Source organism: Chrysochloris asiatica, unplaced genomic scaffold, assembly GCF_000296735.1.
Source record: "Chrysochloris asiatica unplaced genomic scaffold, ChrAsi1.0 scaffold00008, whole genome shotgun sequence".
Lineage (NCBI taxonomy): Eukaryota > Metazoa > Chordata > Mammalia > Afrosoricida > Chrysochloridae > Chrysochloris > Chrysochloris asiatica.
The window spans coordinates 21,619,213-21,643,547 of record NW_006408526.1 but is presented as its reverse complement, the minus strand read 5'-3'; the positions used below and the strand labels follow the sequence as shown (position 1 = coordinate 21,643,547).

At 43.8% G+C, this 24,335-nt stretch overlaps 2 protein-coding genes across 2 annotated transcripts in view; one reads left to right on the top strand and one right to left on the bottom strand.

Annotated features, from left to right (window-relative positions):
• Window positions 1–3,265, top strand: part of LOC102840755 (serine/threonine-protein phosphatase 2A 65 kDa regulatory subunit A beta isoform-like) — a 41,982-nt gene extending 38,717 nt beyond the window's left edge. The window contains exon 16 of the mRNA XM_006833813.1: window positions 3,197–3,265. Within this exon, the coding sequence (XP_006833876.1) occupies window positions 3,197–3,265 (69 nt within the window). The remainder of the gene's footprint in view (window positions 1–3,196) is intronic.
• A 4,210-nt stretch (window positions 3,266–7,475) lies between these two features.
• SIK2 (salt-inducible kinase 2) overlaps window positions 7,476–24,335 on the bottom strand; it is a 122,465-nt gene continuing 105,605 nt past the window's right edge. The window contains exons 7-15 of the mRNA XM_006833812.1: window positions 23,527–23,747; window positions 20,934–21,086; window positions 18,045–18,209; window positions 11,489–11,717; window positions 10,797–11,081; window positions 10,502–10,665; window positions 9,692–9,802; window positions 8,755–8,846; window positions 7,476–8,037 (exon numbers count right to left, since the gene is read on the bottom strand). Of these exons, the coding sequence (XP_006833875.1) occupies window positions 7,476–8,037; window positions 8,755–8,846; window positions 9,692–9,802; window positions 10,502–10,665; window positions 10,797–11,081; window positions 11,489–11,717; window positions 18,045–18,209; window positions 20,934–21,086; window positions 23,527–23,747 (1,982 nt within the window). The remainder of the gene's footprint in view (window positions 8,038–8,754; window positions 8,847–9,691; window positions 9,803–10,501; window positions 10,666–10,796; window positions 11,082–11,488; window positions 11,718–18,044; window positions 18,210–20,933; window positions 21,087–23,526; window positions 23,748–24,335) is intronic.

Sequence of the window (24,335 nt, the reverse complement as noted above, 5' to 3'; positions counted from 1 at the left end):
GGATCTCAACAGAGCATGTGCTGGAGGAGGGTGCAGATAAGGGGTCTGGCTGGCAAGTCTACTCTCGGGCACTGGAGTTGTTTCCCACAACACAAAATAAAAATGGGAGACATTTGATGGGAAAGGAAAACGTTTGCAAAACATCTCTATTGAATTCCAGTACTTTCCTTAAAAAAAAAAAAAAAAGCTTGGAGATCATGTATTTTTGTGTAGCTAGGCTGACTCACAGCAGCGGTTTTGAGGCAGGGACTGAGCACATTGGAGGACAAGATGGTATCGTGCCTTACTGCTTGGACAATTTCTGTGGACAGTCAGCAGATGGTCCCCCAACTTGAGAGCTGTGTTGGTTCTATAATATGGACTCACTCTAATGCTTTGACATATGGAATGGGTTTAAATGAAACCAAACCTCAGTGGAACTCGCTGCCAAATATTAAACCCATTGGAATCGAGCTGTTTTCATCTGACAGTGAGCCTGTATAGGGATTCCAAGGCTGTAAATCTTTACAGGAGCAGAAAGACCTTTCTTGCTCCCTCAGAGCTGCTGGTGAGTTTGAAATGCTGACCTTGCGGTTAGCAGTCCAGTGTTTATCCCACAGCACTACCAGAGATTATGATTTACTGCTGTCCTCTCACTCAGCTGACTTTAATGAGTCTCGAAGGTTCCATGGCAAATGGATACTCGAGCACCTTGAGGGCACTGCATTGGGTCTTAAAAGGACACCTTTTCCGGGAGGGGCCTGGCAGGGTGTGTGTGAACAGTGTCAGGGCTTTCTGCAGATCCCAGAGAAGTATTATCTGTTGCAGGGTCTCCCCGTTACAAAACCTGTGTCCCAACTGCTGGCTTGTCCTTGAGAAGCCTAGCAGGGCCTCCTGTATCTGCCTCCCTAGGCTTTTCACGGATGGAAAAGCACTCAGCTGGGGCCTGTCATGGTGCAGACTGCGGTTAGCTTCCATCAGCGTTCTGCGGAAGCTAACGTGTACTCCTGCGATTTCTGAGCAAGGTATTATTTACTCTGCTGACGTCAATGAGAGCATATTATCCACTGTCCTTTGCTGCAGTCTGAAATGAGCTCTGGGGCTCAAAGAACACAGCCACCTTCCATACTCTCAAAAGTTCTCTCCCAGGGCTTGCTGAGAGAAAGAAAGGCCCCAATCTCTTTAGCCTGACATTCATATCACCCAGACTTAGAAAAACAAGTTGTTTTTATTTTAATTCAAGAGGGCTGGAAACATAGAAACAGTACGTATTTCTTGCAGAAAATCACCCCATTTAAATGATCATTTAGTACAAAGATAATTTATTAAACTACAATTTAGGCAATTTTCTAACATTGAGTGACAGATATTTTGATTTTTTTCTTCACATCAGAGCTATTATGATTTGTACTCAAAATACCAAAGCTGTTGAGTTCACCCATTTTTTTTCCTAATGAACAGCACACACAAAAATAACTACAATTAGATTAACTTTATCAAAAGTAACTTTCACAGACCAAACATTCAGCATTGACCACCCTCCTCCCTTCAGAAATAAGCAAATAATCATAATTCTACAAAGTGCAAATATCTGTATCACTTTTTTTTCTTAAACCTCCTTCTCTGTTGCTTTTTCCTTCAAAGATCTTGGTGAAGACTGATTCTTTACCATCAGTAATGGGAAGGTTTCCTTGATTGAGCAAATCTTGACCAGATAGGCATCACTCGGCCAGTGGCAAGTCCCAGTTATCTGCATTTGCTAATTTAATGTTATTCCAATCAGGGTCATATTTTTCCAGGATGTTGTTTTGTCCTTCTGTTTTTCAAAGCTCCCTCACACTTCCCCCTTTGCTTCTGGAAAGACAGTATTTAATCAAATCATGTTATTTTGTCTGAAAGTGTCTACTTAGCATCACTGTCAAGGATTGTCATCCCCCCCTCCCCACCTCAGGACCACGGCCTCTCATGCTGATTTTCTGAGCAGTCCCTTTCATGCCTGCAGTGGGGACTGGCTGACCTGCAATAGGCCTATGGGAGTGTGCTCTTTTGTCATACACATTAGTTGGTAAGTGCCCTCCAGTCAGTACCAACCCATAGTGACTAGGGTTTCTGAAGAGTGGCTGGTGAGCTTGAACCACCAACATTGCGGTTCAAGCCAACCTTGCAGTCCAGTGCATTGACCCGCAGCGCCACAGCATGACTCCCACCATTCACATAGGGTTCAGGAAGTAACCACACTTCATAACTTGGTAAAACTAGACACTTTTGATGTGACCCCAAACTTATGAAGTTATCTGGACAGTGAAAGAGTGGCCAGATGTGGATTTGGGTCTCCCAAAGCACAAGGCAGCTGAGCTAAGAAGCGTGCATTCATAGTCACCCAGGTTAGCTAAGGTGTGTGTGTGTGTGGTTTAATAGCTGGTTTGGTTTTGAAAAGTGAATTGTTAAGAGGGTAGAAAGCACAGAATGAGAAGACAGAAAATCCAAGTGTTTGTCCTGGTTCCTCCACTCACTAGCTCCATGACCTCAGACACATCACATCAATTTCTAAGAGCTCTGGCTTACTCAGCAGTAAAAAAAAACAAAAACAAAACTTTTTGTCCAACAAACTTCACAGCATTGTTGTGAGGATAAAAAGAGATGACTTGTGAAAGTGCTTGGTAAATTCATGTACAAACATCATATAGCTTTTGTTCCTTTGGGACAGCCATGCTGAGTATTATCTGGGTAGGAGTTCTCAAAGCTATCACTAAAGTATTGGCAGCACTGACCTCTGCTTATTTCCCAGTGTAGCCAATAGTATGTACTTGAGTCTGCCCAGTGTGTTGAAATATGTCCTGATAAGATGGTGGTGCAACCAGGGTGGCCGTGAGGGTTCTATAATCCGATTACCTTAATTGGGGGAAAACAATGTAAGACAAATATGAAGCTCAGGGCTGAGAGGGTTACATTTGTGAGAGCACCACAGCCCAGTCACCTCCCAGGGCCATGGGCTTGGAGGTGTCCTATCTTGTATTATGGAACCTGTCAGGAGGACTATATAAGTATATGTAGATACATATTTTAAAGATTTTAAATCCAGTTTAGAAAACTGAGGCAGACAATACTGCTCTCATTTCCCACATTTTATTTTGAAGGAAAATCCTGTAAAAATTTCTAGAAGCAACGAAAAGATTCCTGTCTATACAGTTCCTCCAACTTATTATTTGTTCTCCAGTTTTTGCCTCGGATGATTTCTAGGCAGAAAGAGACTGAGCGGCTCGGGTGGCTACCGCGGAGGCAGTAATGGCAGCCCAATTTAGGGGTACAGAATGCAGCAAAGGTCAGAGTCGCTCATAGGGGTCCCCAAACTAGTTACTGGGATCACAACTGTCACCTGACATTGACTACTATGTCTAACTGGGGAGGAGTGTAAGTTATCTGGAGTATAACTTACATTCTTAAAATTAAAAAGGAGCTTGAGTGATCAATTCTGAATGGACCAGAGCCGAAAAACTCTGACCCCAAAATTGAATCTAATGTTTAAGTACCAGAGGTTTGACTAGAGATGGGAGGACACCCACAGAGGCATCAACCCTGACTTCACCCTGTCTGTATATCCCCCACAGCCTGCAACTTAACCGGGGACCCTTTACCAACTAGAACTAGACATTGCTGCTTCTCCTTTGTTAAGTTCTGGCTGAACTCCGAATCAGTCTAGCTGAGAGTACGTTCTTCTTCCCAACTCTAACAAGAAGCTCACATTCTCAGCGAACTGCTTGGCATTTAGGCATAGATGATGCCCCATGTGTGAGCAGCGGTAGGCAGTCAGTCCCAGGCCTTCAAGGAAGGTGGTGGTGGTGGGGGGGGTGTGTAGCCAAGAGGAGGGTACTCCTCACACAAGGCAGACCTCCCACCCCATAAAGGCCCAGTTCCCCACTCCTAGGGGTTAGTCAGGAAGAAAACACAAGAGGCCAGGTCTGACATTAGTTCCACTCCCAGGACCTGCCAGTCCACTTCATTCATTCAGGACATAAACACCGGGGAGTTCATTATTTCTGAGAAAGGGCCATTTCTTAGGAGGTATAGTTTGATAAAGTCCACATTAGAAACAACAGTCCTTTAACCCATCTCCTGTTTCTCCTTGGTGGGGCCCACCTGCTTCCCACTACATGGATATTGGAGGTTGTCGTGTAGAAGAGCCTGTGCCCTCCTCCCTTCCCCAGAGAGGAGTGGGCAATGCAGGCTGAGGGGGCGAGCGGGTGGCTGGGGATGGTCAGTGTAGCTCACCAAAAATTGCAAACTGGACACTCGGCCCTCTTCTTCAGTGCTAACATGCTATGTTTGCCTTGCAGGGATCAGGTGCATGTAAATAACTAGAGACACACTTGCCCAACTGGAAATTGCAGACCTAGTGCATTTTTCCCAAAGCAAAGACTTAATACCCCTGAATTAAAAAACATAAAAAATAAAGTACCACACATATTGCACTTTTTTGCTGAATGAAATTTTACCTCACGTTAATTTCACCAAAGTCTCTTCAGAGGAGCCTGGTTTACAAGATCAGAAAGCGGATGATTATTATACAGTAGTGTATATGCTGCTCATGTGAAACTGACTGTAAAAAAAAGCCAGTATTTCAAAGTAGCCTCTCATGTAAGGAGTGGTACGAAGCCTTCTTAGTGTTACTTTAGTATGTATAAGGAGAACACAGCCTGGAAGTGTACACAGGTGATTAGTTAGGAGACAGAACAGCAGGGATGAGCAGACAGAGCTGGGAAAACACCCAGCTGACCAACAGAACCAGTCTCCTCTGACCAGCTTACATCCAGTAAGAACAGATGGTATGGGATCCACAGATTTCTACTTGAAATAATGAGACAAGCAAATCAGAGCTTAACAGATTCATTTCAGCAGGAAGGGTCTTGTGACTTGTCAGAGGAGTGCCCATGGCATTGGATGATAGTCCTAGGCCTCTGCTGGGGGTGTTGTTGTTATGTGCCATCGAGTCGGTTCCGACCCATAGCGACCCTGTACAGGGTTTCCGAGGGTGTAAATCTTTACGGGAGTAGAAAGCCTCATCTTTTTCCCGCGGAGCAGCTGGTAGTTTCGAACCGCTGACCTTAAGGTTCGCAGCCCGATTCGTAACCACTACGCTACCAGAGCTCCTTTGCTGGGGGTGTACTGGCTTCTATTTCTGGGTCCTTTAACCTTCCAACAGCTTCTCTACTCCCCCCTCATTTCTCCGCCTGACTGTCCTGCCTTGTTGGAGGACAGAGGTTTATGCAAATCTGTCACCACACCATTCCTGCGACTCCGAATGAGTGGCCTCCATTTTCAATCTGGAAGGCATGTAAATTTCATAAATAAATTTCATAAATACAGTGCTTCTGTAGTATATTTTAGGAAAACATCCTCTTTCAGTCTCAACAAATCAAGCCCTGTTTTATAACTGACTTGGTTTGCAAAAACTTTAAACAGATTGGAGAGATCAATATAGCAAAAAATAAGAGAATGAGTCAGAATTTAGCTGATTAAGACTATGAAATAATTGTTCAGTCTGTTAGAGTTCCTATTGACATCCTGTTACTCTCAAGTGAAATGTTTACCTACTTCACAAAAATAATTTATTCTAAGCACGAGAAGGAATAAACAATTCATAGAAGGAACACAATTCATTCTTCCTAGATTTTTACTGCATGTTGTTAAATCACAAAAATGACAGTTCTTCACACTATTTGCTAACACCTAGAGTCCAGCCCCAGCAGAATATGTCCGCAGAGCCACCACAAGGGCTGCTCATGTGACCAGTGTTGGTGGGGTGGACAGGGCAGCTTGAATGAAACGTCTTAGAATTCCTATGCTTCTCCTCACCTGCCTGGACATTTATTACAAAGAGGAAAGGCAACTTAAAGGTGTTTTCTAGATGCAGCATCAGCATAGTATCTCTCTTCTTTGTGCTTTAAGGATGATGCTTTGTGCTTAATGCATTCATCTGCCAGTAGGGTACACCTTTCTAAAGGGCAGAAATGATCTAAGTAATACTGAATTTTTAACACTTGGAATGTTATTGTCCAAAGGACAGATTGATTACTCATTACTTCTAGGTACACAGGTAACTAGCTGTAGCTTGTTAGAACTTTTTTTTCTTTCTGACTTTCATGAGTTGAAAGGGGTAAGGTTAAGTTTTACTAGTAATAAAACATGTTTGGCAGATGATCTGCTTTAACTGGTTAACACATCTGTGGTTCTTTGAATATTGCTGTGATACTTACAACATTTCATCACACGTTGAAACTTTAAGGAAATTAAGAATGCTAATTCCCACATGGTGGAAAACAAACTCTGAAGTGACTTTGGATTTAGCATCAATATAAATGGAAAACTGTTGGTTTCTACAGAAAAGAAAGAATTAAAGCATGATCTGGGGGTGGGAAGGGGGAAGGCACGGCACTACCACTTCACATGGGAGATAGAAGTTCGTTTTTCTTGTCCTTAAAATGTCTAAGCCCTATATGAAACTTTCCAAATATACACAGCTCAATAAACTACTAGCAAAAGAGAGTGTAAAGTCAAAGTAGCTCTTACATGTGAAACGAGACAGCTGACCCTCTGGGGACCGACTGCTTCACACCACAAGTCTCCACAAGAGACTGCTCAGGAAGAACATGGCATCCCCTGGCCCAGGTCTGCTGCTTTAGATGCTTTAGATTCTGCAGGTTTTATCCCCAACCCCTACCCCAATGTGGTGGGTTTCCTGCTGCTTCCACAGGTGACACCTCTGGGGCTCTTGAGTACACACACCCTGACACGATGTCACCCAGAGGCACCTTCTGAAGAGGCATGTTGCCTGTTCCCATGTGGAGGCAAATGCCAGTCTTGGGGGTCAGTACCGTCATTTAGGGGACCCTGACACAAAGCTCACACTCCACTGCTTTGCAACAACTTTGGGAACAACTTGCATCAGCAGCTTAGAATGTATAATTGAATGACCAAGTACATCATTCCTATCTTTCCTGTGCATCATATTCCATTCATTGTGCATTCTTGATTTGTTTGGAAGTTTCTTACGTCATTGGTTTGCTTCAGTCAAAAATATATTGCCTTTTAATTCATTTATTTTTGCGCATGGATATGCAATGGCACACATTTTCCTGCTTTCATGAAGGCTTTTCCCTTAAGAATGAACTGGTGTCATTCTGCACAAATCCCAGGCCTGACTATCTTCTTATAAAAACAGGTGTGGGTGCCTCCTTTGAAAGCTTGCTCCACTGGACCGAAGGGCACCATCTTCAGCCTATAACTATGTTCCAAAACTTGCCACAGAAAACTTTGTGATGGGGCAGAGCCACCCCAGTCAGACCCTCTGCTTCCGGCTGGGTAACTTGATTTTTTTTTTTTTTTTGTCCCCCATTAGAGACAGGGCAAGAAAATAAGCTTTACATTTAAAAGGCTGGAATAAAAATAGAAATGCACACTCTTCCTTCATATGAGCCACCTCACCTCCTGTGCTGAGATTAATTCACCAGGACATACCCATTGTGCTGTGGATCCACAGCCTCTAGCATTTCACAATCAAAGAGTCCAGGTAACTCAGACAGACCTAAGGAGTCGTAGCTGGAGGGAGTCTCCTGCAGTCCTGAGCTCCCGGGGCAGTCTGGCGCTGCTATGCCACTCGGCTGGGCTCCTTCCACAGAATACTGACATGGAGTGGGGTAGTTTGGCTCAGGGGAAGTGGCACTCGGCAGCTCACAAGTCTGATAGGAGAAGGGTGGTAGGGCAGCTCCCTGTTGCTGCGGGAGAGGAGGAGGAGGTGGTGGCGGTGGCGGCTGCATCTCCTGGTACTGCCCAAGGAAAGGGCTGTATTGCATCTGCTCAGAAGAAGGCTCTAGGCCGGGGCTCAGCGGCTGAGCCAGTCTGAATGTCGGCGGTGGCTGCTGAGGCGGTGGGGGACTCTCCTGGTGGGGAAGGGACAGCTGCTGACTGGGTTGTGGGTAGGAACTCTCCGCTATCTGCATCTGGTTAAAATAGGCCTGCAGCTGAGACTGCTTCTGGAGAGTGAGTCGTTTCTGCTGGAGCCTAAATTGGTAATATCAAAAGGAAACACTGTAAATCTTCTCAATTTATCAGGCATTAGCTGCAGTCACCCTGCTTCTCTCTTTCCCAAGGCAGGATGCAAGCTGGATTAGGAACCAAATGTCTAGCTTTTTATACCGAATCTCAGTGTTTTGCCTCCCAATTCTGACTGATCCCTCAGTGTAAAGTGAACACAAACTCATACTTTGTTGGATGTTCTCTACAACATCTGAGATTTTCTCCCTAGGAAATGAGAAGTAGATTTCTCATCTGTAGGGTTCAGAAGGGAAGTGACACCTTGGCCCGTGTGTGTGTCTGCAGGTTGATGGGTGGAGATGATTCCACCTTGCTGCTCTGCTGAGGCCTGGGCACAGATCCGGCAAGCAAGAACCTTCTCTGCAGCAAGACCCATTCAAGTTGCATGAGGTCACTGATTCTGAACGCTTAGTCTATTCAGATCCAAAATGGGGAAAGCCAAAAGAAATGGAAAACCAAGCACATTTTATGGCTGTTGTCCTCTGACAGGCCTATACTCTGTGGAAACCACCACATCCGCATTTGCTATCATGTTTCAGTGACTGAAAAGACTGTGTGGCTCACACATCAAAAACCTTGTTTCCTATTAGAGGCAAACCTGTGTGGGAAAGAACAGTATACCCACACTATTCCTGAGCCTTCCATAACACAGAGTGACTTATTTGGCCAAAGACAGGCTCTCACCTGTGTTCTTGCAGCTGCTGCTCAAGGCTCCGGGGTGGTTCTTTACAATAAAGCTGACAGGTGTTCTGGGTCTTGGACAGAAGGCTGGACTTCTGAAGAGCAGAGAAACAAGATACGCATGAGAAGATGCTGGAACCTCAGATGAGCCCAAGTCTGGTGGTTCAAACCCACTCAGAGACACTTCATAAGTCAGGCCTAGTAATCAGTGTCTGAAAGGTCACATATGGCACAGTTCTACTCAGCATGCATGGAGTCACCGTGCGTCAGAACTAATAACAGGACGGAGTTATCAGACTGCTCCTGCTTTGGAACGAGTCCAAGTATGCCCTCCAGAATGGAGAGACTGACACTTGCTCACGAGCCCCCAGGAGAGCCGTTAGGTCAAATAACACTGAGCCAGGAGGCCTGGGTCAGTCCCAGTCTGACCTGCTTCAAATTTTCCCTTTAAGAATCCTGTAGGACTGTGAGAACTTCTGGGGTTTAGCAACAATGACTCATGTGGAGTCAAACCTTTTGAGCACAGGCTGCGTGGCTGTGGGACGAATGAGGGCATGCTTCATTCTTTATTGAACCTACATTGTGTCGAACTTTACGATTTTCATTTATCAACATAGAAAACTGCTGTTAAAAACACTGCAGACTCATGAGTTTCGTTTTATTTACTATTTACTAAGAGGAATGAAATCAGAACAGAGAATCCAGGTGGTGTAACCTTTCCTGGGATCCGAGGACAAATACTTTCCTGCTGCCAACACAGAGCATACGGTTAAGTCTAAACATGTTTCGAGGAACTCCAAGTGCAGAGACAAACCTAGCTGGCTGTAAGGAATAAAGCAGCCACCCTAAATAAATCCCACGCAAAACAGGTTTCAGCTTTGCAGCAGTGCATATTCTGGATGAGAGATATGAGCTGGGATTGCATGTGAGAGGCACCTACCTGGAGTCTGTGCTGCAGGTACTGGGTCTCCAGGCTTTGCTGCCGGCCAAGCTGAGGATGCACACTGTTAGGGAGACCAGAGACAGTTTCCTGTTGCTGAGACACTTCCTCCTGAGGAACAGGGGGTAGAGAATTTCAATTCTCCCTGTGGGAGTAAAGTCTTAATTCTTAGGTTAAGCATCTTCACAAATGTCCAAGAATTCCAACTCTATACAGCATACTAGTGGATGTGTATGTCTAAGAAGCTCATACATCTATTACTCTAGTCAACTCTGCCAGTGCTAGGGCAGGGCTCTTGGTGCCACCAGGAGGCGGTTTCTGTCACATGGTCTCTAATACTACAAGATCTAGCTGCACTGGAAATAGACACAGAATAAAGTTGATGGGACAAGCAGCAATATTTATTGGACTTTTTGCCACTTACAGTACTTAATGAAGTGATATCACAATCAAAGCAGTGACAAGAAGCTTCTCATTAGAGTGACATTTATGATTTTAATTTTTACTGTGTGGGACTTCAAAGGAGATTGTAAGAGGTGTTCCATATCAAATTTTGGGTCTTGTGAACTAAACATAGCTTGAGAATGTTTTGGCCTGCATCTGCTCCTAATCACTCGGGGCCATGTGGACGGGTCTAACCGGTTAGTCCCAGATGGTAGTAACAAGGAAAGCTTTCAGGCTGTTGGCTTTCCGGAAGAACCTGTTTGCTCTAGAACTAGAGTAAATCCTCTAAATGAAAATGACACATATTAGGACAAACTCATACCTTGCACTCAGAGCACCACTGTGACAAGGGCCCAGGGTACCCACCTGAGGGCAGCTGCCAGCAATGTCTTGGAGCTGAGGAGCCGCTGCAGCCAGGTGAGGGTCGGCCTGGGATCCTATCTGTTCATATAGCAACTGCACTTTGTTTAGTTCTAGGATTCCTTTGGTTCTAGCCAGATTCTGAAGATGTTGTCTAAATGCTACAATTCCTGAAAGAAAGCACAATGAGCAAATGGTTTAAATGACACACAAGGCCTTTCAGCGATGACAGCTGCGACAACAACATGGCAGCCACTCTCCAGTGAACCCAAGTGCTAAAGGCAGAAGAGAAAATGGTCACCTTGGGTAAGGGAGGTATCCGACGCTCTGCGGCCCTCGCGGAAGCTCACTGGTGACCTGTTGTGGGTCTCTCGTTTCTGGGTGCTCAGTGCCTGCATGGCTGGGTTGGCAGGTCTCAAGCTTATGAAAGGAGATGTCAGGCGGGGTGAGGGCTGATTCGCCAACATGATGTCCTTAAAGGAAGGGTTTTCCTCCAGGAAGTTCAGGTCCCTCTGAACAGACCCCATATCATACTCAGCATCCACACTGCCAAGTGAGGGGTTGTCACTCACGGAGAGAATTTTCCCTTTAAGATCAGAGAAACCAGATCTAACCAACAGCAAAAGCATGGTTTGGACACAAAGCAAAACAGCATGAATCTGGACAGCAGCAAGGTCATTTAATATATGGCAGGTACTTTTTTTCCTAGAACTTTGACATGTCTAAGCTAGGATTTTCAGGGAGCAATAACTGATTCCTGGAAAGCAATCTACAGCCAGACAGTGCTAAGCTGACCCCTGGGTGCCAGGATGGCCAACTCAGACATTTCACCTTATCCACTGGGAGCTGCTGGGCAGGCCCTTCCCAATAGCTGGCTGAACTTGGTCCAGAATGGAATCAGATCTAAGCAAAAATCTAAGAACTGAGTGCATTTCTAAAGACTGTAATATGAGAGGAGGCTGTGAAGACGTACCCTGAAAAGTTCGGTCATACCTGAGCCAGGCATCACGACCAGCTGATTGGTCACTTCTGAGAGAGTGTGCCGTCTCTGCCCACTGCGTGTGGACTGGAACGCCTTAAAGGTGTGACTGGGGTCTTCCTCAGCCTCTCCTTCTGCCTCCAGCCCTTCATCAATGGATGTCTCCATCATGTTGCTGGGCAATGACTGGCACCCTTTCCTCACCAAGACCGGAGGCACAGGGTCTAGCAGACAGCCTTTTACCTGCACAGAGGGGGTGAGAGGACATGTCCACAAAGTCTGCAAAGAAAAAGTGTCCCGACCTGTGGGAATCTAGGGCTTGAGTAAAGTATCAGAAACATACATATGTGTTACCAACAATAACATGTAGAGGCCAACTGCAGCACTTTGAGGAGACAGGCCATTATGACCCAAATTGGCACTGCCTCCCACGTCTCTCTGACTCATCATTAGTACAACAAATAGGTGTTTTAGTGGTTTCCAGATGCACAGGGGCAAATTAGCTTGAGGCCTACCAGGTTTCTTTTTTTTTTTTTTAATAAAGGAAATGGATAGGGGAAATATGAGATCTACCCCCACCTGCCCTCAAAGTGCATGGCTTATAGTTAAGAAAAAGGAGTAGTTATGAATATTCTTCTAGTTTTCAATCACAAAACATATTGGGAGCAGGCTCACAGAGATAACAAAACCCAGAGTGTTCATTTATACAGGCACAAGTGCCCTCTTCCCCACAGGAGTCTTCAGAGGAAGGCAAATAACAACTGGAAGGTCACTTAGATAAATATGGTATTGGCATATTAGTTAGAATTAAAAAAAAAAAAATTCTAGACATTTTTATGTTCATAATTTAAGTATTTGCTCATTTGAGTTTGTTTGTAACTGGCTGTGATGAGCTTGAAGAATGGAAAAGAACTCCTTAGAAAAGACTGATACCACAAAAAAGTAAAAAACAAATTTTTTTTGAAATGGCAAACAGCCAAAGACTTCCACTATAGAACAACAAATGGTTCACAAGCCCCAAATTCCAACAGAGGTTACTAAGCATCACTGCATAGAGTCTTCACCAGCAGTACACACAAGATGATCATTTCCACCCCAGAGGGATGAGCTCAGCCTGGCTCCTAGGTGAGAAGGCTGACTTCCCATAACAGGTTGCCAAGCAAACCACCTAATGGCAGGCAGAAACAACACACAAAGGAGACTTGTGGTTGCCAGTTCTCTTGGCTGATAAAAACCCCAAAGAGGAGGCAATTATTTACCTCATTAACTTAACTACTCCCTGGTGGAAACCAATCAGTTTTCTCCTCGGAATAGCTGCTCAGGAGCAGCCTGTTAAACGACACCCGGTTCTATGCAGCGCTTTCACCTGGAGCACATGGGATGTGTGATTGTTTCCCTTGGAAGCAGGAGACGCTCATGTGTGTGAGAGGTGACGTGGGACCTGGCTGTGCCAGATGTAAGGGAACTTTCCTCTTATGGCAACCAATCTGAAGGCGCTGTGAGGCCCTTTATTTGGAGAGGGAGATCTGGGTGACTCAGATCTTTGTTTGGGGAAGGGGGGGTGGTTATTCCATAAAATCTGTTCTGGGGTTGTAGCCATTACTTAGATAAGTTGGCTGCTGATAACTTAGATAAGTTACTGAATTTTAACATGACCCAAACACATTACCACTGAGTCAATTCTGACTCACAGAAGTGCCCTGCAGGGGTTCCAAGGCTGTAAGTCTTTACCTAGGCAGGAAGCCACAGCTTTCTGCTGTTGAATGGCTGGTGACTTTGAACCGCTGAGCACATTCAACATGTGGAGCTGCCAAGGCCCAGCTGCTGTAAGTTCGGGTTTCCTGCAGCAGCAGATAACCACTTTACCCTTGCCGGCCACTTTACCAGGGACTTGCTATAAGAGCCTACTTCAGCTCCAGAATTGTGGGGCTCATCAACTAAGGGACCTCAACCAGCTGGAAACAAGATCGTTTGCTCTAGGAAATCAATGTTAAGGATAAATTACAGGGCTTCCGAATACAATGGAGGTTGAATGTGCATTTTCTAATACACTGCTTTGCTTTTGTCTTTCCTTACAGCTTAATTGAGAACTTCAATTCTTCTTAGATACCTCATATGCAGCAGATGGCATACTTATGGGAGACCCCAACACCAACTGATAAAGTCCAGGAGCCAGCTACAGTACAGGATTCCAGACAGGAGACTGGCAGACCAGTGTACAATACTAGCCGGTGGGTTCTGGCCCTCAGACTTTGCCTTATTTGCATACTAAGTGCCTAGCTACTTTGGGATATACTCAGGAGACACTAACTATAGTCCCAAATCTCAGCCCCATCACTTATTAGCAGTTTGCTCAACCTTGATAAAGCTCTTTTTTTTTTTCCCCCCATTGTAAAATGGGAGCAAATTTCTTTAGGAAAATTACATGAACCATACAGTAACTTAGCATTAGGTATTGAGTACATTTTATCTATTATTACTTCTTGAGCAAATCATGCTTTATAGCAATAAAAAAAATTAAAAAGCAAAAGAATAAAAGTATGCCATTTCCTTAAAAAGTATTTTCAATAGCTTGAGGCAAGTTACGATAAATAACCAGGTGAGTAGTTAAAGAAGCATACAACCCTAGTTCTAGAAATTTCACCTAAGGAAATAATCAGAGATGCAGCCAAAGAGTTACACAAAAAATGTTTACCTGAAACATATAAGTGCGAAATAAAGTACCTACTATTCGACAATAAGGAGCTCTGGTAGCGTAGTGGTTACGAATTGGGCTACGAACCGCAAGGTCAGCAGTTCGAAACTACTAGCTGTTCCGCGTGAGAAAGATGAGGCTTTCTGCTCCTGTAAAGACTTACAGCCTCGGAAACCCTGTACAGGGTCACTATAAGTAGAACCAACTCCACGGCACATAAGAACAACAACAACATTCGATAACAGGAGAATTGGTAAATAAGAAAATATTGTTGTTGTTAAGTTTCTTTGAGTCGATTCCAACCCATAGCGACCCTGTATAGGGTTCAAGATGGTGAGCTTGAACTGCCACCTTGAAGTTCAAACAGCTTTGCAGTCTGGTGCATTAACCCATAGCGCCACACCTGGACTCAAGGCAGTTCTTAAAACTCATGATTTCAAAGAACATCTCAGGACATGAGAAAAATGCTTATGATACATTACCATATAAATCAGATACAAAATTACATATAATAGAAAACAATTTTGTTTATATAAGTCTACCTGTTTACTGGGAGTCCTAGTGTGGTGCTGTGAGTTAATGCGCTGGACTGCAAAGTCATTTTGAATCTCATGGTCGGTGGTTCAAGCTCACTAGCTGCTCCTTGGAAACCCTTATAAGGTCACTATGAGTCTGAACTGATTCCATGGCACTTAACGACGACAAAAACAACAACAACAACAACCTATCTACTGAGACACTCTAAACCTACCCACCCCCACTGATGCATTCATCTTTAACTCACTCTATGGAAACAACATTCTTATTTCTGGAGTGGGACTGAAGATAAAGGGAAAAAAAAGGTTTTTCTTAAGGAGCTCTGGTAGCGTAGTGGTTATGAATCGGGCTGCGAACCTTAAGGTCAGCGGTTCGAAACTACCAGCTGCTCCGCGGGAGAAAGATGAGGCTTTATACTCCAGTAAAGATTTATACCCTCGGAAACCCTGTACAGGGTCGCTATGGGTCAGAACCGACTCGATGGCACTTAACAACAATTCCACTTAATTTTCCATATATGGGTATGACTAGTTTTGTTTTTTCAGTGGTATGTTATACATTTATTCTTTTAAAAATTCAAGTTCAGAAGAGTTTGAGGTATATCCCTTTGTGTACTATCTTTATAATGAAACAGCCATTAAAAATTAAAGAGACATTTCACATTGCTGCTACATTTGAATTTTCCTGGTCTGGCCTCACAGTTTCCTTTTTCTATCCAGCCGAGAAGTTGGTAAATTGCAAAATCCTTTTACTAATGACTCTAATAATAATCTCTAATAAAATGCTAGAAGTGACTTTGATATATGTGTGTGTGTAAAAACAATCCATTATTCCCAAATGAGAGAGATTTCCTCTACATGATTTACCACTGTCTTCTCATATGGTCTGCTTCACTTGTGGATCTCAGCTACTGTTCGGAGTACCTGATCCAAGTATCCTGCTATTTTCTGCTGGAACCTCAAACTTAAGTCTCTCTAGACTCCCTAAAGGATTTTACTGCTTAAGCACTGAAGACTTCTGGGAGGGAAAGAGAGATGGAATCATCTTCTCTCTCAGATGCACAATACTTGCCACCATTTGAGAGCAGAAATGAAGTGAAAGAAATCATCTTTTAGAAAACAGTGAATGAGTGCTAGTCTATTAAATGCACATGAAGCAATATGAACAAAACAGGGAAGTATATCTCTGTGTGATAGCGTTTTTGTGCATTTATTCATGGGCCCCAACCAAAGAGGCACTGGAGAGGGAAGAGGGACCTGGTCCACAAATGTCTATGGCTTGACTCAGTGCCAGGGTGGCGCTGCCAGCATGGTGACCAGTTTCAGCACAGCGCTGCTCTTCCTACAAATGCAAATGTACCACCTAGCTATTGTCTGTATGTCTCGCAAAATCATTCATTTCCTGTCTGTTTCCTAGTTACAGTAACAATCACAAGCTTAAAAATAGCTCACCCCATATAATCCGCAGGCAGAGCCCAATCTGTGTCTCAGCCTGATGCCCTTGCAGACCAGCCTTAAAAGAGCAGACAGCATTTAAATTTTATAATGGGCATCCTTACAGCTTCAAAATAAATGATTTATGCTGTTCAAAATCATATCTACATTTTTGTGTGAGAATGCGGAAACCATTCACGATGAGGTTATTGAACCACAGGCAAAGAAAACCATGTCCATAGAAGTGGACGTGGAGGGCTCAACCTCGGAGGCATGGGGACTGATTACACATGGGCAGTAACTTGCAGTCTAGCATCAGTCTAGCTGGACTCAGTCATTTAACTTCAGAATCAGCTCTTCCTGCAGTGTTCTTGAGATCTGAATCCTCTAGGCCCAACACCTCCTAATCAGTTTGCAGTCTTCTCTCTGGACCCTACTATCCCCCACCAGTTTCATCAGCACCATGACCACTAAGCTTGTTTAGACCCTCACCACCTCCTGGACAGATCTGTGTAGACCTTCAGTTTGCCTTGTCACCAGACCAGTCTCTCCCCACCCAATCCATGCTACATGTCCTTTAGGCGAGTCCTTCTGAAGCACAGTGGATCACAGTGCTTTCGGGCTAACAAGCACTCAATTTCCCTGCCACTTTGGAGAAATCCATTTGAACACACTCTTGGATGACACTGAAATGCACCTAACACAATGAGAACACTAGCCTAGAGGAGAAAGAGTCTAAATTCCTTAGCTTGCCATTCATACAGATCCCTTCATGTCAAATCTCCCTACACAAACGGAACTACGACTAGCCTTAGAAGGGCCTCAGCGCTTCCAATCCTTTGCTTTTTCTCAGGCTTTTCCCTCCACTGAGGATATCTCATGCCCTGATTTCCACCCAGCCCGTTTCTCCTCACTTCTCAAGTCTCAGCTCTGACAGTTCTCCCAGAGACTTTCCTGACCAAAATGAACTGAAAGAAATCCCTTCCTGCTGCCTTCTAGTCTCAACAGCACTTTGATTTACATATTTGGATGGACCAATCATATTTCATCTTTTTTCAATTTATTCAGCATCCAGCACATTTATCTTTAGCTGTGTGTTTAAGTCTCTTCTGCTAGACTATCAACTTGAAGGCAGAATTCATGTCTGACTTGTCTACCTACAGAAGTAAGAAAGGAAACATACTCATAGAGTATCTATCAGTCTGCCCAGAACCTCAAACACAGTGTCTCAATTCTCACAACAGTTTCAAAAGTTGGGATTGTTCTCATCTAATATAAGACCAAACTGAAGTTCAGAGTGGCTACTCACTTGTTCAGGTTCACACCGTAGTAAAGAGCAGAGTCTGGCATTAACAATACAGCTCTGCACACCACTCTCTGCTAAGTATTCATCACACACAGAATTAAAAGAAACAGCCATTGAATGTGAGAAGCTCTCATCTTCCATATCTTCAGAGTCCACTTGTCCATCAGACTATGGTAAAGAATGGTTTCTCCTATAAGCACAGGCACAGGAAGACGACCTACCATTTTGTAGCTGGTGCACATCCAGCAGAAGAAAGGTAAACCTCGACTCATCGCATTATTATTTTGTTGTTGTTTTCAGAATTACAATTTGTTAAGAAACAACACAAACTTGTAAGGGGCCTAAAAACTTAGAGAAGGAATGGCTAAGAAAAGTGAGTTAAGAAGGCTATGGAAAAGCAGTTACGCAGTGTGACAAGTTATGTGGCAGTTGTAATGACAACATACCGACAAGAGCTGAAGCTGGGCCCTGGGAACTTTTCTTAGGGTCTTCCCCACACTAACAACACTCCTGAGGGACTGCAGGAAATGACCAAGTTCAATATTTATAGACTAAATTTAAATCTCCAGTTACGTTCCAAGTCTCAAACACTTCCATACCTTTGGAGTATCAACACACTCTTCTTCCATAAATGCTGCTTCCGCTTGACAGCCAGACGCTGGGAATGAAAAGGCCTCCACATTGGATGCTTGTGGAAGGAGGGTGGATCGCATCAGCCTCATGTTTGGTGAATGGATGGTCACTGGAAGTCCCACAGTTTGTGCCTGTCAGTATAACAAGAACAGACAGTTCAGGAACATCAGTATTTTCTACATGAATATACAAAGTTCTTAGAATAAAATTAACACTGGTGGTCATTTGTTTCTCCTTCTCATATTGATTCCTCAGATCTCTTTAGTTGCTCTCTCTCCTGGAGTTCAGACCCACATCTTTCCCTGAACAACTGAGACATAACCTTTACTATTCTCTCAGACCAATGCACAAGACATCTCTAACTCATGGCTATCTTTTCCTCCCCAGTGATTCTTAGCTCATGTAATAAACACTTGCTTACTACTATGTGCTAGGCACTGTTGTAAGTGCTTCACGAAACTTAAGTTACTTTCACAACAGCCTATTATTACTCCCATTTTACAAATTAGAAGACAGAGGTACAGAAAGACCTTAAGTAACTTTTTTTAAAGGCCACGCAGCAGAACAAGGCAAGACTGGGCTTTGCTCAAGTCCCTGATTTTAACCCCATGCTGAGCTGCCTCTCCACATGACTGGTAAGTTCATAAAGTCTACTTCTGAAATGGTCCCTTTCTTCTGACCTCCACTTCCATATATATGCTTTCAGTATTTCCATCTATGCTATTATAATGACTTCTCAACTGCTTGCCCCAAATTTCCTCCCTTCTCAAGTTAGTTCATCCTTCCCAAGTTGTCAGCTGGAAGCACAGATAAATTCCATCACCTTTCAGCTTAACAGTTTTGATATAATATACAACAATATAAGTAAGCTCTTAATGTAAGCTTTCAGAGCTCTCTACAATAGTGCTTCAATTTACTAGCCCAATATTTTCACGTTCTAAATGTCAAGTGGATTAATTTGAACAAATCTTACATTTGCTTTCCCCCCCCCTAAACTCACTAAAAGGTTCATTTAATAATGTTCAAAGAAAAAGATGACAATCCTTAGCTCATCTGCCACTAAGGAAATAGCTTCAAAATATATAAATGAAAATACCTGAAGCTCAGGAGAAATGAATAAATGCACGATCATACCAGGTGATCGCAACACCTCTTTTAATGATTGACAGGGTAAATAAGGATTAGTAAACATAAAGAAATTTTAAAGGACACAATTAATTGGTTTAATAAACACATTACAGAACTCAGATCCCCAAAATTAGTGTCTAACCTTTTCCAACCAAGCAAGACCCAATCATCACTGACTGCTTGTTAGGTTAAAAATTACCCAAAGAGATAGCTGTGATGCCAACCTCAGAAGGGTATGGGTCAGAGCAGCTAAATACCAAAGGGACCTGCTCTGGGTCTCCACTGCTGCTCCAAGATGCGCTGGAAACACCTTGCTTTCAGTTCTTCACCAGCACTTATCTTTCTCTCTTGTGACTCCTGGCTGTTTATCTCTTGTCTGAGCTTGTATAAGATCTCTCATCTCCCTTCTTATCTGTAACGGCTCTGAGGGCAGTGTCTGTGCTTTATACATCCTATCCCTTAGTAATAGAAGCTGTGCACATGGGAAATCTGTAACAAACATTTGTTACATTAATAAAATAAACAATGTATAAGCTAGTTACAGTAATTCTTTACATAGTGAAAGGTTTAAAAAAACCAAAAAGTGATTAACTTTTCAGTCCAGGAGCAGAGGTCCTTAGGACCATCAATGGAGAAGAGCAGAGAGTGGGACCCTACCCAGAGAAGCAGTGATGCCTGAGATGGAGGCAGAGACGATGACATGGAGAGATGGAGCAGCTGGGGACTTGAGATCCAGAGAGGGAGAGGGTGTGTGTGCTGAAGACCAGGGATGGGGCACAGGCTTGCAGGGTATACCCGTTGGTTGGTTGATGATGCATGGAGGGGATTGTAACCATGGCAATGAAACGATATACGATAGAATGAAAGTAAAACTAATGTTCTCCCACGTAAACTATCATATAATTCACAATAAAACATTTATTTAAAAAAAAAGTTAATGAAAAAATGGAATTAAAAGAGAGTGGAATAAAAAAAAAAAAACTCTTGAAGAAAATAAACATTTCAAATAAAGTTAATCCTTAACAGTAAGAAGGAGAAGAGCATGTCATTTGGACCCAGGTCCCTGTGCTGAGAGACTCCCAGCCCCAGGAGACAGAGCTGTAACACTGGAGACGGTGTGGGACGGTGAGAAGTGGTGGCATGCGAGGGCAAGTGCAGCAGAGACGTGGCAGCAGCAGAAATCAGAAGACTGGCAGGAGATGGTGAAGGGGCTTCCCAGCCACAGAGGGAGAAAGCTGAGCACCTTCACGTAGGAAGCTTGTCGGCAAAGTGGGGTGACTCCAGGTACATGGTAGAGCTAGACTCACTGACTACCAAACGAGAGCTAAGCAGCTTTGGGCTGAGGCTTACTGGTGGAGTGGTGTGCACTTGTTGGTGGAACTAAAGAACTTTTTAACATTTGCTCGAGCAGGCAGAATTCCAGGCAGAGGGGCCGAGGGCCAGGAAGAGGCCTGCCTGCAATTACAGCTAACTGACCAAAGAACTGTGTCCTGAGTCATTCCAGATCTTGAAATGTAACCTGGTACTTCCCTAATAAACTCCCTAACTCTGGGGAGAAAAACGGTGCAAACATATTTGAGAACCCCATGAGAAACAGAGGCAGACACTTCAGAGAATAACTGAGTGTATAGATGAAATCCTAACTCCTTGTGCTACCAGATTAAAAATGTGTCAAACATGTGAACAGGCACCTGCACAGATAAGACTATTGGCTTACAGGGTGTTACCTTGGCAACTGTTTGCTCAGCAACAGTGCTAGGCCGACGCTGGCGAGCATCAAGTCTCTGCTCCACGGGAAAACTGCTCCTGTGTGACTTCAGTCGCTCCACCAGCAAATAATAAATGGCAGCAAAGTGGTTGTAGCTCTTGTTCTGCAAAGACTGAGAGGAGAAAACAAGAGCTGAGGGCAGAGGACCATAAGTCATCAGTGATTCATACCTTCTGAAGGAAGAGGGAAGGAATCATGAAGAGTCGCAAAGTATGCCTTAAAATAAAAGCTGTTCCAGAATTTACATAGAAGAGAGAAAATTTCAATTCTCTCCTATTAATTAAATAAAAGGTGATACTTTTAATGACTTGACTGGCCCTTTCACATTAATGGGATCCATTTATTATTTTTTTTAAGCAGAGAAAACATCATCATTTTCTCATAGGGACATTTCCCAATGTTATCATATGGTCCCATAGCACAGCTGTAACTATGGTGGAAGGGCAGTTACCCACCTAAGCCAGAAAGTTCTAATCCCATAGCTTCAACACATGTCCAAACTATTCAAAACTCTGAAGTGAATGAGTGAAAGTCTTTGGGGAGCTTTCTGGTGACTATTTTGGGCTGGAGAATGACATCTTGGATGCTAAAATGAAAGACACTGTGTCTCGGTTCTTAAGTAATTTTTTCCCCTTGGTTTTACAGTTCCACCCTCTGAAATCTTGAAAATAAAGTTGCTTCCCAATTTCTTACATCTCTAGCCTGCCAGCTTTCCCAGGATGCGAAGGGAACAGAGAAACACTGCTCCTTTGGCTGATGAGTCTGCCTAGCAGATGCCGGGCACTCCCAGAAAAAGTCAGCAGGACCTGCACTCTCCTCTGCCCCTCAGGGGTCACTTCCTGGACAAGCTGGGAAGAGCAACCCCAAGTGCATGAAGAGCAAAGCAGGCAGCCAAACTGATGACTACAATGGAGGGAGAGGGAGCAACCAATGGGGCACTGTATTCTTGCCTGCGAGGCTTCCTCTGTAGGAGCACTGTATGTATGACTTTGCTTACCGCTGTGGAGGTACTGTGCCAGGGGGATTCAGAAAGCTCATGGAAAAGTGCCATTTTCTTTTTTATTTAAAAAACTTTTTCCATTAATCTTTTAATTCCATTTTTCCATGACCTTTCTGAAGTTACCTCTTATATCTTGTGAATATGGTGTTAGAGGGCAGAAATAAAAGTCAAGAGGAATTTCCAGGCTCATGGCTTTCTCAGGTCTATGGCCCCTAGTACTTTACTCCTAAATCAGGAAGCCTTGTGTTTTTGCCTTCTCATTTTCTCCACTTCACATCTCAAGTCCATTGGCTTTCTTAAACCTGATGCCGACCCACCTTCTGGTTTTCTGCTCAGCCTTCAGCCTAGTTCCCTGTTTGTGCATTCATGGTCCATACAAACTAGTTTATCTCTAGAAAACGTCAGGCTTCACCTTGGAAACAATTTTCTACTTTGTATTTGTTATGCTTCTGTCTTTGCTTTTTTTGAATCTCTATAACCCCTTGAAGGAGCTCTGGTACCGTAGTGGTTACAAATCGGGCTGCGAACCGCAAGGTCAGCAGTTTGAAACTACCAGTTATTCCGCGGGAGGAAGATGAGGGTTTCTGCTCCTGTAAAGATTTACAGCCTCGGAAACCCTGTGTAGGGTTGTTATGAGTCAGAACCGACTCCACAGCACATAACAACAACAACAACAACAACAACAACAACCCGTTGCTCTTGAATATTTTTGCAGATTGGACCAATGAAAAAATATATATTGAGAAAAAACTAACAGAAAAGGCCAAACTGAGAGTAGTATGCCTATGTACTTGGGATGGAGCTGGTCAAAGACCAGGAAAACAAATGTGAGCATGACACTGCAAGTTACTAAGTATAATTAATAGCTCCGTTTTGGAAGAAGTGCAGCCAGAGTGCTCCTTGGAGGCCAAGATGGCCAAACTTCGTCTCTCATACTTTGGACATACTGTCAGGATGGACCAGTCACTGGAGAAGGATATCATGTTTGCTAAGGTGGAGGGTCAGAGAAAAAGAGGAAGACCCCCAGTGAGATGGATTAGCCAAGTGGCAGCATCGATGGACTCAATCGTAGCAACAGTAGTGAGGTTGGCCCAGGATGGGGCAGTGTTTCGTTCTGCTATGCATAAGGTCGCTATGGGTTGGTACTGACTCGATGGCACCTAACAACCAACAACAACAAGTATACTTAAAGGAGTCCCAGTGTGGTGCTGTAGGATATGCACAGGACTTCTAGTCACAAGTTCAGCCGTTCAAACCCACCAGCTGCTCCTTGGAAACCTCATACAGGGTTGCTGTTAGTCGGAACTGACTCGACAGTTCCTAGCAACAAGAAGTGTAATAAAACAAACACCAAACCCACTGCTGTCGAGTGGATTCCAACTCACAGAATAGAACTGTTCCAGGGGATTTCCGAGACTGAAAGTCTCCAGAGCAGCAGATCACCTCGCCTGCCATCTGTGGAGCATCTAGTGAAGTTCAACTGTTGGCCCTGTGCTTAGCAGCCTAACACTTAACTCACTGTGCCAGAAGGGCTAATCTCGGATCACTTTACCTCAATGGTTTTCTGTTGATCTATTCCAAGGCTATGCATCAATCGCAGAACCTGCTCATTAAACTCCCCAATGGATGGCTCGTTTTCTCGCCCTTGTGAATAAAGAACAGGTCTCTGTACCGGAACTTCTACCAGCATCCATTTATGCTCCTTGATTTGAGCTATGGTTAGTCGTTTGGAGGGGTCTAAGACCAACATCCTGCGAATGAGGTGCTCACAACCTAGAGAAAACACAATGTTACAAAAGTCACACCAATTACCTTGCACTTCAGTGAATTTGCCTGACTCATGTGACTCTATACAATGGCTTTAGTGTTTGTATCTTCTACAGTGCTCACTGTAGCACAAGAGTGAAGAGGAGTGTGTGAACGCATGAAGGCTACTTCTATGTACTGTTCACATGACAGATGAATGAATATCTAAGAAAACGCAAGGGTGTGGGCCTACTCATGCTAAGTAAGGTCTTTCTACTATCAGTTTTTCAACTCAATTAGTAGAATTACTAATTATTATTAACTCCATGAATATGCAGACAGAGATTTATATTTCCACTAAAGATAAAACAGGTCTCATTCCCAGAACAAGCAAATTGATCCACAGTCACTTCCAAGGCTGATAAATGCTAAGATTATGGAAGTGAGGCAAACAGCTCCTGCAATTCTTAGTATTGCTAAGAGGAATGTATATGAAACAGGGCTTACTTCTGATTGTACTAAGAAGGAAGCTGCTACAACTGTGGGCACTAGCTGTTTTTCTGAGCTCACATCCTTTTCCTCATAACTCCATGTAAGCAAATCTCCACATAATCA